At 40.5% G+C, this 18,299-nt stretch overlaps 1 protein-coding gene across 1 annotated transcript; it reads right to left on the bottom strand.

Annotated features, from left to right (window-relative positions):
- Positions 1 to 4,363: 4,363 nt before the first annotated feature.
- On the bottom strand, positions 4,364 to 15,196 carry LOC138965874 (probable methyltransferase-like protein 24). The gene is made up of 7 exons (XM_070337966.1): positions 14,960 to 15,196; positions 13,334 to 13,423; positions 12,707 to 12,777; positions 9,689 to 9,817; positions 9,143 to 9,217; positions 6,314 to 6,482; positions 4,364 to 5,471 (listed from the first exon to the last, which is right to left on the bottom strand). The coding sequence occupies exons 1-7, from the start codon at positions 15,083 to 15,085 to the stop codon at positions 5,157 to 5,159; spliced, it is 975 nt and encodes a 324-aa protein (XP_070194067.1). The 5' UTR covers positions 15,086 to 15,196; the 3' UTR covers positions 4,364 to 5,156.
- Between the last annotated feature and the right edge of the window lie 3,103 nt (positions 15,197 to 18,299).

Below are 18,299 nucleotides of genomic sequence, written 5' to 3'. Positions count from 1 at the left end.
CGCCATGTGGAAACCAGGAGATTAGGAGCACACTCACTTGCCGTACATGCCATTCACGTTAGTTAGAGTGTGTGTGTGTGAAAAGTTCATAATGCATGGAATGTAGAGGTTGAGAAAAACTCTCCAAATGCAAGGATATATGCGGATTTTGGACGGACGGACGGATGGATGGATGGGTGAATGGGTGGATGGATGGATGGATGGATGCTTGCTTGCTTGGTGGTGGGACTTTGTATAGACTATAATTTGCCCAGTTGTGAGGTTGAGTCAAAATGTGCGGGGTATGAAGTTGTGGGTAACATTGGCGGCTTAGACTGTGCATATTTGTTAGTTGTTGTTTTCAGTCAATCGGTGGTAAAAGAAACGAAGTCATGGAGAATACATCGAGTTTATAACGGCATACAAAAAATGCACTCTATCTCCGGTAATGAATAAGACTACCTGCATAGACCACAACCACAAGATAAATAATACTAATTTATAAAACAAAATATAATAAAAAATAAAAAATAAATGCATACATTTCTGTGTGAACCATCGGATTCACCACCACAGGACTGATCAGGCTTTGGATGACAGCATCCTTCCACTTACACACTTAGCAAACAGCAACAGCCTGCATGGTTGCTGTTTCAAGAGATTGGGGAATTTTGCTCGATACCGTTTACAGATTGACAAAACAAATAGTGTCCCGATGGGCATATCTTTCGGTGCTGCCTGTAAAAAGTCTGCCAGGGAGTGTATTCATCGTCCGCCAACAACATAACACAATGACCATAATTATCTCTGTTTCTCTGCATCTGTCTCTGTCTCCTTGTTTCTGTCTCTCTCTGTCTCTCTCTCTTTCACGCACACACACACACACACACACACACACACACACACACACACACACACACACACACACACACACACACACGCACCCCCCCACACACACACACATACAAACACACGCACATGTACTTCTTGTAATTATGTCTCTCTCTGTCTCTCTCTGTCTCTCTCTGTCTCTCTCTGTCTCTCTCTCTCTCTCTCTCTCTCTCTCTCTCTCTCTCTCTGTCCCTGTCTGTCTCTCCGCTCTTTCCCTGTCTCTGTCTCTCTCTTTGATTTCTTTACTTGTTAATTATTTAGCCAATTTAGTTTAGTTCCTCTTTAGGGCGAGGGCCAGATTTTTTTTAAAAAGCAGATCACTGCTTGCTCTATTACCCTCGTTAAATAAAGAATTGTTATTGGCATTGTAATTGTCTCTCTCTCTCACGGCACCCACTCCGAGCGCGCACACCCCCACACACACACACACATACACACACACACACACACACACACACATAGATAGACAGACACACGCGCACTCACGCACACACGCACCCCCCAGCCACACACACAAACATAAACTCATGTACATAATTCCCACAAATTCCTCAGGGCTTCTCGGACACTGACTAAGCTGTTCATCGCATTTACAGACACGTGTTCAAAATATGGAAGAGCATGTTAGTGGTTTCGTACCAGTAGGTGCAACCAAGATAATCTTCCTGTTAGTCTACTTCACTACGGTACAAGAGAAGATAAAGTTCCCTGCGTGTATTAACACCGCTTTACTTATTGCAGATTCAACAACCAATAGTTGTTCGCCTCAGTATTTGCTGCGGCGCAGCCTATTTTCGGTATAACAATCCCTCCCTCGTCTTTTTACCGGCGTTTCTACCAAAAAAGACAAATAGAGATCATCTCCTGAGGCGCTTTCGTTGATTTTTGCTTTTACTTCGTTTGTTCAGTGAGGTCAATCCAGTTAACAACTGTGTGTGTTTCTCCTTTTAACAGCTATCAGGCTCAGAGCTCTTTTCGCTTCTTTGTGTTATTCTTTGTTATTCTTTGCTGACTTCAAACGATAATAGATAGATCTCCATGAGAGTTCTGGCTTCAAATGTATGTACGCGTAAGTATTTGTGTTTGTAATTTTCTCCCTGTCTCTGTCTCTGTCTCTGTCTCTCTCTTTACTTCTCTCCTCTCTATCTATCTATCCATATATTTATCTCTCTGTCTGGCTACTGATTTATCTATCCATCTCTCTATCTAACATTATCTGATAATGATGTTCTTACCATTGATGACTTTTTGTCTGGCATAAGAGATGAACTTGCCAGCGACAATAAATTAAAGTTTGATAAGCTGAATATGGTTTTTGTATTAATTGAACGATTTGGGAAATTGTAAACCTACCTAATTCATGTTTCATTTGACAAAATGCTGCACTTCTATTTTACATTCCTTTTATGATGGACGAATACCTACATGTGGAAGACATAAGTGTGTGTGTGTGTGTGTGTGTGTGTGTGTGTGTGTGTGTGTGTGTGTGTGTGTGTGTGTGTGTGATAGATAGATAGATAGATAGATAGATAGATAGATAAAAAGATAGATAGATAGATTGACTGGGTGTCCAGATCCAGCAGTAGCTAGACTTCGTCCGTGTTACCTAATAGACCGGACACCAAAAACCATACCCGCTGTGTGTGTGTGTTTGTGTGTGTGTGTGTTTGAGTGTGTGATTGTATCTTTGTGTGTGTTTGCGTATGTGTGTGTGTATGCGTGTGTGTATGTGCGTGGGTATGTGTGTGTGCGTGTTAGTAGGGGAAGGGCCCCTAATATGGACCACTTTTTGTTTATTGCTGATAACTAGCTTGTTTTCTTGCGAAGAAGTTTCATTTTGTGGTTGGTAGTCCTTCTCTCTTAGTTGAACAGTTGGGCCTAATTAGAGTGAAATAGCTTTGATAGACCTTCAGCAAAAATTAAATACAGAAAAAATCACAAATGGTCCATATTAGGAGCCTGGGCGCCCAATATGGACCAGTGAAGCGGCCTTCACGAATCACTGTAAAAAGCCCCCTATACTTCAAAATAACATGATACAACTTAGTGTGCAAGTCAGACTAATTCAAATATGCTTTAGATTTAGCTGTTTCGGGTTGATGAGAGCATTATTTGAAGCACACCAGGAAACTGAAGAAGCTTATCAAAAACAGAGTGAAAATAAGTGAAATTATCAACTTCCACCAAAAAAAGACTATTTGTTATATTTTTTTTAAATCTCGAGGGCTAGTTATAGGTTATTTTCAGCAAGCTTCTTAATGAATTAATTAAAATTGCCTTTAGTTTTTACTTTCTTCGATTTGTTGAAGGTGGTCCATATTAGGGGACTCACACATACTTTGAGGTTTTGCTATTATTTTTTGTTTGCAGTAGAAACTCGGGGTACACACTGTTAAAATGTAACAAATACTGCCTTAGCTGTCATATATAGCCATTTTTGTGTTATGAAAGCTTTGGCTGTGGACAGAAACGAGTCCGTTTTAGGCGGCAAATTTAGAGTGAACGCTGCCAAAAGTGAAAAAAAGCGAAAAAGCCTAACGGTTTTGAGGTTTGTGTTTCTGCAACTGTTTTGACATGTGCAACTCATCCAAAGAGGGTGAATAAAGCAAATGAAATTGTTTTGAGTGCTCTAGCGTCGTTAGTTTGTCAGAACAGGAGGTGGTCCATATTAGGAGCCGGTCCATATTAGGAGCCTTTCCCCTATATTTGCCATTGTGTGTGTGCGTGCGTGCGTATGTGCTTGTACGTGTATGAGTGTGCACGTACTCGCGTGTGTGTAGGCTATATGTGTTTGCGCGTGTGTATGTGTGTACGCGTGTGTGTATTGTGCGCGTGCCTGTGTGTGTATGTGCGAGTTTTTGAGTGTGTTTGTGTGTGTGTGTTTGTGTGCGTGAGTGTTTATTTTAATGTATGTGCATGACTGTGTGTTCATGGGTGTATGTGCGCTTGTGGGTGTGTGTGTGTGTGTGTGCATGTATGCGGGTGTGTGTGTGTGTGTGAGCAACATACTCACACTGGCTATATCACGCGCGGGATGTTATGAGACTTCTTATTTGAAGGGAGAGAACAGCTTTTGTGTCAATCTCCCGAACTTACGGATTACTTCCCTTGAAGATAATAGTCGAGATCATGTTTGGCTTTTGTCAACCTGTGTGTCTATATAGAACAATTCCCATAAAACCACTGGACAGATTTTCATGTATCGTTACTCGTGAATTCTACAAGATATTATCCCTGGACGTGTTTCTTCTTTTGTTTTCAATGAATGTCTTTGATAAAATCATATGCGAATTTCAAGAAAAGGATCAAAAGTTGAGCCGGCAATGCGACGACCGCATTTCTCATCTAAATTGAAAGATTTTGTTCAAACATTCTTTGAAACGGTCTAGACTCTTATATTGCACATTAATTTGAAAGCTTACAAATTGTTTAATCAATTTGTAAATTAAAATGTTGCTTGAAATCAAAATGGCAATAACAGACACAAATATGGTTCAATTGCAATCTTTATTTCAACAATATTTAGATACGTTATGTTTGAATTAATATAAAGCTAAAACAGTTGTTTAAAAAGTAACAAAACAACAACAACAACCGAAAACCCATTTTATGCAATCAAGGCCCCCGTGTACAAGATGCCGAGATGTTTCGGTCGACGGGTTTTGGTTAGCCTTGTGGTTGTGGGTTTTGCGGGTGGAATTTTTTTTAATTAAAAACAAATTGTTTGGGTGGTGTCATGCACAACAGTAGCATGCGGTTTATCCACCTCAATCTAGTTTGAGAGGTAAAGGCTGTCAGCGTCTAAAAAAAGGAACGAAGCTACAAGCAAAGCTCCTTCTGTGCCTGCCATCGCTTCTTGTTCTTGGTATGCAATGCCAACAAGATGTATGCAAACCTCTCTTTCCCCTTGATTTTAGACATCCATAACCTCATTTCTGGAAATGTTCAAGAAAAGTGTCCCCACACTAGAAAAAAAGTTGGTGTAAGTATCAAAGTTAACAGACGGACAGATTCGTGGCAGCACGTTCAAACTAAGGTTAACTCGTGTTAAAAAGCGGTGACTTTGAGAGTCAAATTCGATTTACTCCGAGTAATCCTTATGTTAATGTTAAAGGGACATAACTATACATGGCTGACTGGTGACGGCGAGGCTTGGTTTGGGATAATTTTCTAACTTAGGAACATTTCTTTTGTTTTGTTTTGTAATCGTAGCTACTTCTTTTTTTTCTTTCTTTTTCTATCTGTTAACATCAATATTTGTTAACATGTTCGTTTGTCACGTCTGCTCAAGTTACCTCCTTCTGTCGCTTGAATCCAGTGTTAACAAACAACACTTCATAGCAACCCGTTCTCATAACTGGATACTCTCCCCTTAGTTTCTTACACCATTCGTTGGTGTGGGTGTGGAATCTTCGAAATCCTAGAGCCTCCAACTTTGCAAGGACTAGCAGACGTTCTCGAAGGGTGGCTTTTGTGGCATCTTGGGTGTGAAATTCCATAAGGAGTTGTCGAACGTGGGTTAACTCCCCTTTGATCAACATATCGGGAAGGGCGGACCACTCTGAACTCTCGATGTCTATCTTCATCACGTCGATAGTTGTCTGCAATAAATTGAAATGGACGTAAACAATAAAATACACACAAAAAAGTTTGTTGAACAGGGTGACTCCCCAAAAATGCCACCCACTTATATGCTTATTAGTCCTAAATGTGTACAGCGAATCACTTCATATTTGTAGTACATAGGCTTGAGCTACGGGAAATTCACAAATATCCACGTGTGTATGTTAAATAGTCTCACTCTGACGTGTATGCTCTTTCGAAAAGTTATTCCAAATTCGGGGATTGACTCAAAAGTAAGTTTACGGGTTTGGCACTAACCGTCAGCCACACTAACCCTCATAAAACAATGTCCAAGAAAACGTTGATTTCCTACTTATTCCCTCAAACTTGATCCTAATGCGACCTGACATATCAATTCATTTAGTTAGTCAATGCTAAGGGTATCCCAGAAACAAACTTGAAGGACAAAGGAGGGCAGAGATTTTGGGAGGAAAACGGGAATGGGACGCGGAGGATCGGAGAGAGGGCGTGGAGCGTGAGATGAATATGACTTATGAGTAGGGTTCAGTAAATGGAGGATTTGGAGCAATTCTGTTGTCCGAGAAGAACTTTTGCTATAATATTTAAGGTTGTGTTGGGGGGGGGGGGAAGAGAGAGAGAGAGAGAGAGAGAGAGAGAGAGAGAGAGAGAGAGAGAGAGAGAGAGAGAGAGAGAGAGAGAAAGAGAGAGAGACAGAGTTGAGGTAGAGAAAGAGTTCAAGGACAGGAGGATTACAAGCAGGTCTGTTGCCGGGTTTTTGTTTTCACTCAGCGAGACTGATTTCTGCTATATTTCATCGGCAAAAACCGTTCACGTTCAAAGCATACATATACATACTTACATTAGTATGACCGAGCATACGTTTGATGTCAGTCAGGCTTTTCAGACTCCCGCCGTTGGCTAGCAGGTCGTGTTTGTTGATGTCGGAGGACAGGGCACCCCCTGCACCACCCAGACCCACCTTCAGGAAGCGAACTTTAGTTGATCTCATGTGCTCCTTACTCCTCATACTGCAAGGTCAAACAGTTGACAGACAGTAGATTATGGTTGTCAGTATACACAGCCAAGTACCAGAAAATGAAGAGAAATGTACAGGAATGGTGGTGGTTTTTTTTTAAATGCAGTGAATTTTGTTTCAGTAACGGGGAAAAATGTCTCCATCGTATGTTTCAGAATGTTCTCTATTTACAATACTTGTTAAGTCGGGAGTATAAGAATCCCTGTGGTCTAACTTTTTGGTTACACAAATTTGATGTTGAAATTATCGCCTGTCACTGTTTTATTGTTCAGAAAGTTTCCCCTGAAACCAGATTGAGATGAAAAATAAATTTACATTGGAAAATTCTCCATCACATTTATCCCACTAATATAATGGGAATTGTTGAAAATGTTTACTGTACATATTGCTATAATGAAACAGATTATAAAGAACATTTCTTCTTCTTTTTACATTTAGTCAAGTTTTGACTAAATGTTTTAACATAGAGGGGGAATCGAGACGAGGGTCGTGGTGTATGTGTGTGTGTGTGTGTGTGTGTGTGTGTGTGTGTGTGTGTGTGTGTGTGTGTGTGTGTGTGTGTGTGTGTGTGTGTGTGTGTGTGTGTCCGTGTGTGTGTGTAGAGCGATTCAGAGTAAACTACTGGACCGATCTTTATGAAATTTTACATGAGAGTTCCTGGGCATGATATCCCCAGATGTGTTTTTCAGTTTTTGGATAAATGTCTTTGATGACGTCATATCCGGCTTTTTGTAAAAGTTGAGGCGGCACTGTCAAACCCTCATTATTCAATCAAATTGATTGAAATTTTGGCAAAGCAATCTTCGACGAAGGCCGGACTTTGGTATTGCATTTCAGCTTGGAGGATTAAAAATTAATTAATGACTTTGGTCATTAAAACTCTGAAAATTGTAATTAAAAATATTTTTTTATAAAACGATCCAAAACTACGTTCATCTTATTCTTCATTATTTTCTGATTCCAAAAACATATAAATATGTTATATTCGGATTAAAAACAAGCTCTGAAAATTAAAAATATAAAAATTATGATCAAAATTAAATTTCCGAAATCGTTTCAAAAACTATTTCATCTTATTCCTTGTCGGTTCCTGATTCCAAAAACATATAGATATGATATGTTTGGATTAAAAACACGCTCAGAAAGTTAAAACGAAGAGAGGTACAGTAAAGCGTGCTATGCAGCAGAGCGCAACCGCTACCGCGCTAAACAGGCTCGTCACTTTCACTGCCTTTTGCACTAGCGGCGCACTACGGTCATTGTGAAAAAATGCAGTGCGTTCAGTTTCATTCTGTGAGTTCCACAGCTTGACTAAATGTAGTAATTTCGCCTTACGCGACTTGTTTTTTTGTGCCAAAAGGTTCGTAGTATTTGGTCGAATGTGGTACAGCAAAGGTAGTCTTGTTAGGATTCCCACCCTATGCAAAATTGTCCACTGAAATGGTAACATGTCTCCGATGTTTTTGAGTGACAACTGACAAAAACGTATCTTGTGATGCCAAAACTTTGACCTCATTGTATAGTAGCAAACTTTGTACATGTTTATATGTCAAATTTGGTGTTTCCAACGGTCATCTTATAATGTGCATGTCATAAAGACTAACGTTGTTTGCCGAGTAAACATGCACACGAGCAGTGAACAAAAACACACTAACAACAAAATGCAGTAATTCTCAAAACCTAATTGTTCTGACTAACATTGAGTGTAATGAACACCATTTGCGGAATCGACCGTCATTTGCGCAATCGGCCACCCCCCCTCCCAAAAAATATGTTTTTTCCGCGAATTCGGCAATTCCACCAAATCGGTATGACCCACGCCTCTGGAGTGTGTATACAGGGATGGCCAAATCTCAGAATGTTTACCCGCCAGCCGGGCGAGTATCTTCAAGAAAGTCATGAGCCTGGCAGAAATGTCACTGGCCCGGTACATACCACAGTTGATCCGCAGTGTTTATATAGCTTGAAAACTCGATATTTAAAACCAAAAGTGTTGCTTTTGACCACGATTTTCATTGGCCAGCCGGGTGAGTTGCCAGGCGGTTTCTGCTAGCTCGGCCGATTTTGTACTGGCCCCTGGCGATCGAGCAGACGATTTGGCCATCCCTGTGTATACAAGCCAACTCCTTCTGTGAAGTTTGTTTGTTTGTTTGTTTGTTTGCTTAACGCCCAGCCGACCACGAAGGGCCATATCAGGGCGGTGCTGCTTTGAGATATAACGTGCGCCACACACAAGACAGAAGTCGCAGCACAGGCTTCATGTCTCACCCAGTCACATTATTCTGACACCGGACCAACCAGTCCTAGCACTAACCCCATAATGCCAGACGCCAGGCGGAGCAGCCACTAAATTGCCAATTTTAAAGTCTTAGGTATGACCCGGCCGGGGTTCGAACCCACGACCTCCCGATCACGGGGCGGACGCCTTACCACTAGGCCAACCGTGCCGGTATTTCTGTGAAGTAACAATCACGGTTGGACACCACTGGCGCAGAGTAACCAAATAGTTGTAGTCTTTATATTCACAGCAAACATTGGGAAAACACTTTCGTTAACGTTCTCTCCGGAAAGACTGCAAACTGTTTGGGAAAGGCATATTTCAAGCAAATCCTTCATTGTCAACTACTTTTGGCTAATAACTGTGATACTTACGTTGGATCGAAGGAAAACACGTTGCATCTATATAATTTGGCCACATCGTCATCGAATGAAAAATCATTGGCGATCCTGCAACATAACAATTTTCTGTCAGAATGAGATACATCTCTGTCTGTCTGTCTGTCTGTCTGTCTGTCCTGGTCTGCTCTGTCCTGTCCTGGTCTGGCCTGGTCTGTCTGTCTGTGTGTGTCTCTCTCTCTCGCTCTGTCTTTGTCTGTCTGTCTGTCTGTCTGTCTGTCTGTCTGTCTGTCTGTCTGTCTGTCTGTCTCTCTCTCTCTCTCTCTCTCTCTCTCTCTCTCTCTCTCTCTGTCCCTCTCTCTCTCTCTCTTTTTCATAAACCTGTTATCATACGGCTTAATCCGTGTAATATTCTCCATCTCATCTCATCTCATCTTATCTATCTTATCTTTGTCTTTTACTTCTTTTTTTTTTACCGAGCACATCATGCAGAGCTTTTAATTTGTTTTAAATTTCACTCAAACATTGTTGTTTACAAACATAACGGATCGCATGGCAATTGTTTTTTGTATGTTCTCTCACCCAAAGGAGTACACAACACAAGGCCATATGAGGCCGAACTCATAATCGTCACACACTCCCCATCCGCCATCGGCAGCTGATCCCAAGCGTAACTTGCGGTGACATTGGTAGTCCACGTTGTCCAGGTGACTGAAAAGGGAAAGCAGCCCTGAAAGTCCAAAACATTGTGCAGTGCTTCTCAAAATGATCTAGCCGGAGAGCAAATTTGACTCGCCAAACCAACCATGTGTTTTAGCAACTTTACTCGCATTTTGCGAGTGGATGAACATTTCTACTCGCCAGTTACATGTTTCTACTCGCCATGGCGAGTAGGCTACTCACCTCTTTCAGGTCTGGTAAGTTAATAGACGATGATTAGAAATAACTCGGATTTTGTATTAGTTGTGAAAGAGTAAACACTCTTGCTTTTAGTGATTCAAACTTCCCCTGTGACATTATAGGCCAGTCACTAGCGAGGGAGGTGTCTGAAAAACGTGGACCGGGAGCACGCGTTGAAGGTTTGCCTCACTTTAATCCAGAATATTCACTCTTTCACAACCCATACAAACCCGACAGAGTTATTTCCGAAGTTCGTCGATTTCCTATTGTCCTGTGAGGTTTGCTGGTGGAAATTCGGGTTGGTTTCCCTCTGTGGAAGGTGGGCTGCGATGCAAATGTTGCGGCGCTACCAATTTTATCTCTTGTTCCTTAGCCTGCATGCGTGTGTTCGTGATTAACCAGCCCGGAGACTTTCGCTGTCACCTTGGTATCTTAACCGTGCTCGCGCGTGAGACAGAGATGTCTGGACACCGAGGAAAGTCTGCACACAGTTGACTCCGGGAAATTTAGCTCTAGTAAAACCTAGGAACAGGTTTTTAAACCCAGCGCACAACTAAGTAAGTTATCTCCGCGCGAATCAAAAACAGAAACGATGCCTGGATTATATTCTTAATGTAGACATTAATAATAATAATAATAATAATAATAATAATAATAATAATAATAATAATAATAATAATAATGATAATAATAATAATAATAAAACATTCTTTTATAGCGCTGTTCACCGCCAAATGGCAGTCTCATGGCGCTTTACATTAGACATTAAAATTTAACATTTTACATCTAAAAAGTTTTCTCGTAAGAAATAACATACAACCATTAAAAAAATTCATAGACAACGTTGTGCCGTCTTGTGTGTGTGTGTGTGTGTGTGTGTGTGTGTGTGTGTGTGTGTGTGTGTGTGTGTGTGTGTGTGTGTGTGTGCGTGCGTGTGTACGTGCGTGTGTGTTTGTAGTTAGGAAGGGGGTGGGGTACGGGTGGGGGTATGTGGTGTATGTAAGTGTGCGTGTGTGAGTGTGTCTTGTGTGTATACGTGTGTCTGCGTGTGTGAGAGAGTGTGTGCGTGCTTACGTGAACGTGCGCGCGGGAGTACATGTGTGTGCATGCCTGCGTGCAAGCGTGACTGTATTATGTGTTATGTTTCGTGAGGACTTTGTGGTTCAGTAGGGGAAGGGCTCCTAATATGGACCGGCTCCTAATACTCACCACCTCCTGTTCTGACAAACTAACGGCGCTAGAGCGCTAAAAACAATTTCATTAGCTGTATTCACCCGCTCTGAGTAACTTGCACATGTCAAAACAGTTGCAGAAACACAAACCTCAAAACCGTTAGGCTTTTTCTCTGGGGGAAATCGAGACGAGGGTCGTGGTGTATGTGTGTGTGTGTGTGTGTGTGTGTGTGTGTGTGTGTGTGTGTGTGTAGAGCGATTCAGAGAAAACTACTGGACCGATCTTCATGAAACTTGACATGAGAGATACTGAGTATGGTGTCTCCAGACGTTTTTTTCATTTTTTTGATAAATGTCTTTGATGACGTCATATCCGGCTTTTCGTGAAAGTTGAGGCGGCACTGTCACGCTCTCATTTTTAAACCAAATTGGTTGAAATTTTGGTCAAGTAATCTTCGAGGAAGCCCGGACTTTGGTATTTCATTTCAGCTTGGAGGCTTGGTTTAAACACAATTTTATTCAAAATACATGACATGAAACAATTGACAAAAATGCAGCTAGGACACGAACTCAAGCAGATGCTTATTTGATGTGACCATACTTGGAGGCTTAAAAATTAATTAATGAGTTTGCTTATTAAAGTTGTCATTAAAATCGATTTTTTGCAAACAGATTTAAAATTGATTGCATCGTATTCTTCATCATATTCTGAATCTAAAAATATATACATATGTCATGTTTACTCTTAAAATGTGATGACAATTAACGAAAATAGATTAATTAGTCTTACGATAGAAAATTTCAGAAATCGATCCAAATATGATTTCATCTCATTCTTTATCATTTCCAGATTCCAAAAACATATAGATATGATAGGTTGTATTCAAAACAAGCTCCGAAAGTTAACAAGAATACAGAAAAGCGCGCTTTCCTGCTTAGCACAATAGGCTACCGCGCTATTCTGGCGTGTTAATTTCACTGCGTTTTGCACGTGGAAGATGAATTCATTAAGAAGCTTGCTGGAAATAACCTATAACTAGCCCTCGAGATTTCAAAAAAATATAACAAATAGTCTTCTTTTCGTGGAAGTTGATAATTTCACTTATTTTCACTCTGTTTTTGGTAAACTTCTTTAGTTTCCTGGTGTGCTTCAAATAATGCTCTCATCAACCCGAAACAGATAAATCTAAAGCATATTTTAATTAATCTGACTAACACACTAAGTTGTGTCATGTTATTTTGAAGTATATGGGGCTTTTTACAGTGATTCTTGAAGGCCGCTTCACTGGTCCATATTAGGAGCCTGGGCGCCTAATATGGACCATTTGTGATTTGTTCTGTATTTAATTTTTCCTGAATGTCTATCAAAGCTATTTCACTCTAATTAGGCCTAACGGTAAACCTAAGAGAGAAGGACTACCAAACACAAAATGAAACTTCTTCTTAAAAAAACATGCTAGTTATCAGCATGAAACAAAAAGTGGTCCATATTAGGAGCCCTCCCCCTACCGTGTTCACTTCAACTCACCTATGATAGATGTAAGTCAATTCTTTTTTCGTCATGTTTTGTAATTCCTCTTCCGTGGGTAGCCCTGAGATCTGTAAAGCACAGAAAAGAAATAACATTCGTTCTAATTCAATCAAGATGGCTTTAGAATTAAACTGATTCTGTTATTTGTTAGATAACCGGTGTTTAATTCTTGATGAACACCGGAAATCTATTCATCGAATAGTTCTCCTTGAATGAAAACAATGACTTCATTATTTTTGATACTTGTTCCACACCACCTTGACTCCATCATTAAGAGGACTGTTTGATGGAAGATGTGTTGGTTGTCTGCTTGTTCGTTTGGTTCTTAGTCAGATGTAAAGCTTAATTGTGACCCTCCACCACAAAATGAGTCGCATGTCACATCGAGCGGTTCTGCGCTAGGCTTAATATAAGTCCGGAGAGTGTCTTGTAACAGTGTGAGGGTCACCTATAGTCACAGGCTTATAACTCAAACAGTTTTTGCTCTTTTCTAAAACGGGTTTCGCCACTGGATAGAGCATAGACAACTCTTTAGGAAATGTAAAAATATGAAAATCATGCAAAGGTGACATGCGACTCATTCTGTGGTGGAGGGTCACAATTAATACATAAGAGTTTACTTACAACCCCTGCAGGTTTGACTTTTCCATACTTTCGCAGGAATGTCAGGTCCGGGTGATCGCCCACTTCAAAAGTCGCCACAGGTCCCTGAGGCTTGGAACAAAGGGAATAAAGTAAATCTGTTTTGTGCACACAACTAACACACACTGTTAAAGATGTTTACTTTCAACTTTGCTGAAATAATAGCATTGACGATATCAACCACATCAATTTAGAAGAAGAAAGGGAGACGACGACAATAAATAATATAAGATGTTTGGTTGCTTGTTGATAGACCAGCTTTTTTGTTGATCCAAGGGGACCATATCTCTGCGGTTTCATCTTTATCGACCAAAGCATTATTAGTTTGCAGTAAAAACAAATTGCTGCTGGAATTTGCACGGGGGCTTCGTCTGCCATGTTTCAACCGTCAGTCTTGCGGATCTAATCTCACAGACAATAATTATGTTCATGCAGACAAATAAATGTATCTTCTCACTTCTGACACCATGTGGTGTCACATGGTGTCAGGTGGCTGCGAGTGGTTGTGTCAGGAATATGAGGAAACAGAGTCAGTCGGGCCAGGATTAATAATGGAAGGGCGCTGGTTCTGTGCGACGCTTAGTTTTCGAGATAGGCGTGACGAAGAACATCACGACAAATCCCTCAAAAATGGAATTCTGTTACGTTTGGCATCAATCTGGGAGTTATGTTTCTGGTAACGTTGTGCAAAAATAGATCTGGGCTGTTCGGTTGGGAAGCAGACAGATTACTTTGATTGAAATGAATCACTGGCAAAATAAATAAATGCGCCTTGAAATCTTTTACTTACTGATGGAACTCCTTTTTAGACATGATGATGTGTGTACATGTTTTGCAGTCCATTTGTCAACGCACACTTTCGTAGCAGACAGATTTTCTTAGCGAAATGTTCGATCTTCAACTCGCGACCTTGGATATGACGTCAGCTCAGCTTTCGTCATTCGTGATCGTTTGGTATTCCAACCAGTGTGTTCTGCGTGCGTTTTGACAGACTAGATGTGTTGAGAAAAGCATCGCAAAACATTGCGGTAAAGCAGCAGGATATGAAAAGAAAAGGAAGCGTGCAGAAGGAATTTTGAGTCTTGCAAGTATTCCTGAAAAAAGAATCCTCCCTTGAAAGAAAACAAAGATGTCTGCGAGTCGTCTGCTTTGAAGGCAGGGAGATTTTGAAGCATTCAATTCAAAACGCAAGTCGCGTTGATAAGCTCGTTGAGGTTATTCTTTCTTTGAATTGCCGTGGATTTGTTCTTAACCACTTTTAGAGCTGTGCCTTGAAAGGAAACGGCAAAAAAAGCTTTGAATACAAACTTTTAAAGAAATCTGGATCGTTTGCTCCGGAACTGCAACGTCGATAAGTGGCAAAACAAAAAATTCTGGATAAATTTGCGAGTGAGTGTCACATATTTTATATGGGTTTGGAAGAACAGTTCATAATTTACATAGCACTCGGGCCCTGTTCTTTTTTTCGTCACACCCAAAACCGTTATTTCTTTTCAGCGACGCAGCATTATAACATTGGATAATTACACTACACTCATTACACAACACACACAAAACCTGTCATTTAGAGCCAAACGCACGCGCGCTGAAACTGAAGTTAACACTCACCTGCAGATCGTTCCCAATGGCCACACGATGACCCACCAGGACGATTGTCATGACAATCACCAGCGCCGCGAGCACAACACGACGCCCTCCCAAGCGGTGGCATAGCCTGAATGTACTCGGTCCCATCTTTACAGTCTGTTACTGCAGTCTAACTGATTGAGCGCTTCTGGGGTGATAACGCGAGACAACTCCTGTGATCTCTGGATCTTGCCGCGAGGTTCCGCCTGTTACCATTGTCTGTTTACCGTATAAAATGCACGACTTAAACACACGAACTGTTACCAAAGCGACATGCTATTTGGGACCAATGCACGTTTTTACATTTTGTCAAGTTTTGACTAAATGTTTTAACATAAAGGGGGAATCGAGACGAGGGTCGTTGTGTATGTGTGTCTCTGTGTGTATGTGTGTGTCTGTGCGTGTGTGTGTGTGTAGAGCGATTCAGACCAAACTACTGGACCGATCTTTATGAAATTTTACATGAGAGTTCCTGGGTATGATATCCCCAAACAATAAAATGAAAAAATGTCTTTGATGACGTCATATTCGGCTTTTTGTAAAAGTTGAGGCGGCACTGTCATACCCTCATTTTTCAATAAAGTTAATTGAAATTTTGGCCAAGCAATCTTCGACGAAGGCCGGACTTTGGTATTGCATTTCAGCTTGGAGGCTTAAAAATTAATTTATGACTTTGGTCATTAAAAATCTGAAAATTGTAATTAAAATTATTTTTTTTATAAAACGATCCAAAATTACGTTCATCTTATTCTTCATCATTTTCTGATTCCCAAAACATATAAATATGTTATATTCGGATAAAAAACAAGCTCTGAAAATTAAAAATATAAAAATTATGATTAAAATTAAATTTCCGAAATCAATTTAGAAACAATTTCATCTTATTCCTTGTCGGTTCCTGATTCCAAAAACATATAGATATGATATGTTTGGATTAAAAACACGCTCAGAAAGTTAAAACGAAGAGAGGTACAGAAAAGCGTGCTATGCAGCACAGCGCAACCACTACCGCGCTTAACAGGCTCGTCAATTTCACTGCCTTTTGCCCGAGCGGCGGACTACGGTCATTATGAAAAAATGCAGTGCGTTCAGTTTCATTCTGTGAGTTCCACAGCTTGACTAAATGTAGTAATTTCGCCTTACGCGACTTGTTTTCCTTTCTCGTGTGATCTTGCCGCGAGGTTCCGTATCCTTTAATACACGGATTTGACTGAAAACCTAGTGGTTACACACGCATCTCCTGAGATCTTGGACACCTTCATCGTCTATAGGGCCGACTGCACCGCAGAAGAGCTAGAAATACTCGCAAAATGCATTAAACAGCTTGTCCAAAGAACACTCGTAGTCGATGATGTACCGATAAGGGCGTGTGTACCGGGCACGCTGTAACTTCACATTCGAGCATAGTCTAAATATAGCAGTGCTGGTCGGACGGACTGGGTTTTTAACGATTGCTAGTTTGACTTTTGTTTTAGTTGAGAGCACGAGCACACACACTCAAACACATACGACTTGTCATGTTGATCACAAGAAAGAAATAGAACAGCGAATAGAAGGAAACATTATACGTTATTTGCGTTTTTGACCAAAACATGACATTTTACACAGATCGAGACAGTCATTGTTCTCCGAGACCGCGAAAGCGGTCGAGGTGAACAATGACTGTCGAGATCTGTGTAAAATGTTATATTTTGGTCAAAAACGCAAATAACATTTATGTATCGATCGATTTCCTTTCAGGTACTGACTTTGTTGTTGTTTTGACGATTGAACGAGCACACACACATGCAATCAAACACAGAATGTATCGATTGGACATTGGATTTCCCTTCTTTGAGCCATGTGACGTCAGAGGCCTACAAAACTTTATGTATCTATTGGAGATTGGATTTCCCTTCTTTGAGTCATGTGACGTCAGAGGCCGACAAAACTTTATAATTTGGCTTTTCAGGTTGACCGAAACTTCAAAGGAACTATAATAAAAAAAACGTCATGTGTTTGATTGCATGTGTGTGTGCTGTTCAATGTCAAAACAACAACAAAGTGAGTACATGACGTGTGTTTTGTAGTTCCTTTGAAGTTTCGGTCAACCTGAAACGCCCAAATAATTATGAAGCTTATGTGTTTGATTGCATGTGGATTGCATGCATGTGTTTGTGTGCTCGTTCAATCGTCAAAACAACAACAAAGTCATAGTACCTGAAAGGAATTCGATCGATACATAAATGTTATTTGCGTGTTTGACCAAAATATGACATTTTACACAGATCTCGACAGTCATTGTTCACCTCGACCGCTAGCGCGGTCTCGGAGAACAATGACTGTCTCGATCTGTGTAAAATGTCATATTTTGGTCAAACACGCAAATAACGTATAATGTATCGATTGGAGATTGGATTTCCCTTCTTTGAGTCATGTGACGTCAGAGGCCGACAAAACTTTATAATTTGGCTTTTCAGGTTGACCGAAACTTCAAAGGAACTTCAAAACACACGTCATGTGTTTGATTGCATGTGTGTGTGCTGTTCAATGTCAAAACAACAACAAAGTGAGTACATGACGTGTGTTTTGTAGTTCCTTTGAAGTTTCGGTCAACCTGAAACGCCCAAATATGAAGCTTATGTGTTTGATTGCATACATGTGGATTGCATGCATGTGTGTGTGTGCTCGTTCAATCGTCAAAACAACAACAAAGTCATAAGTACCTGAAAGGAATTCGATCGATACATAAATGTTATTTGCGTGTTTGACCAAAATATGACATTTTACACAGATCTCGACAGTCATTGTTCACCTCGACCGCTAGCGCGGTCTCGGAGAACAATGACTGTCTCGATCTGTGTAAAATGTCATATTTTGGTCAAACACGCAAATAACGTATAATGTATCGATTGGACATTGGATTTCCCTTCTTTGAGCCATGTGACGTCAGAGGCCTACAAAACTTCATATTTGGGCGTTTCAGGTTGACCGAAACTTCAAAGGAACTACAAAACACACGTCATGTGTTTGATTGTATGTGTGTGTGCTCGTTCAATCGTCAAAACAACAACAAAGTCAGTACATGACGTGTATTTTGTAGTTCCTTTGAAGTTTCGGTCAACCTGAAACGCCCAAATATTATGAAGCTTCTGTGTTTGATTGCATGTGTGTGTGCTCGTTCAATCGTCAAAACAACAACAAAGTCAGTACCTGAAAGGAAATCGATCGATACATAAATGTTATTTGCGTTTTTGACCAAAATATGACATTTTACACAGATCTGTGTAAAATGTCATATTTTGGTCAAAAACGCAAATAACGTATATTACGTCCCCTCAAT

Source organism: Littorina saxatilis, linkage group LG5 (assembly GCF_037325665.1).
Source record: "Littorina saxatilis isolate snail1 linkage group LG5, US_GU_Lsax_2.0, whole genome shotgun sequence".
Lineage (NCBI taxonomy): Eukaryota > Metazoa > Mollusca > Gastropoda > Littorinimorpha > Littorinidae > Littorina > Littorina saxatilis.
The sequence above is the reverse complement of the archived record's forward strand: the minus strand, read 5'-3'. Positions and strand labels throughout refer to the sequence as shown.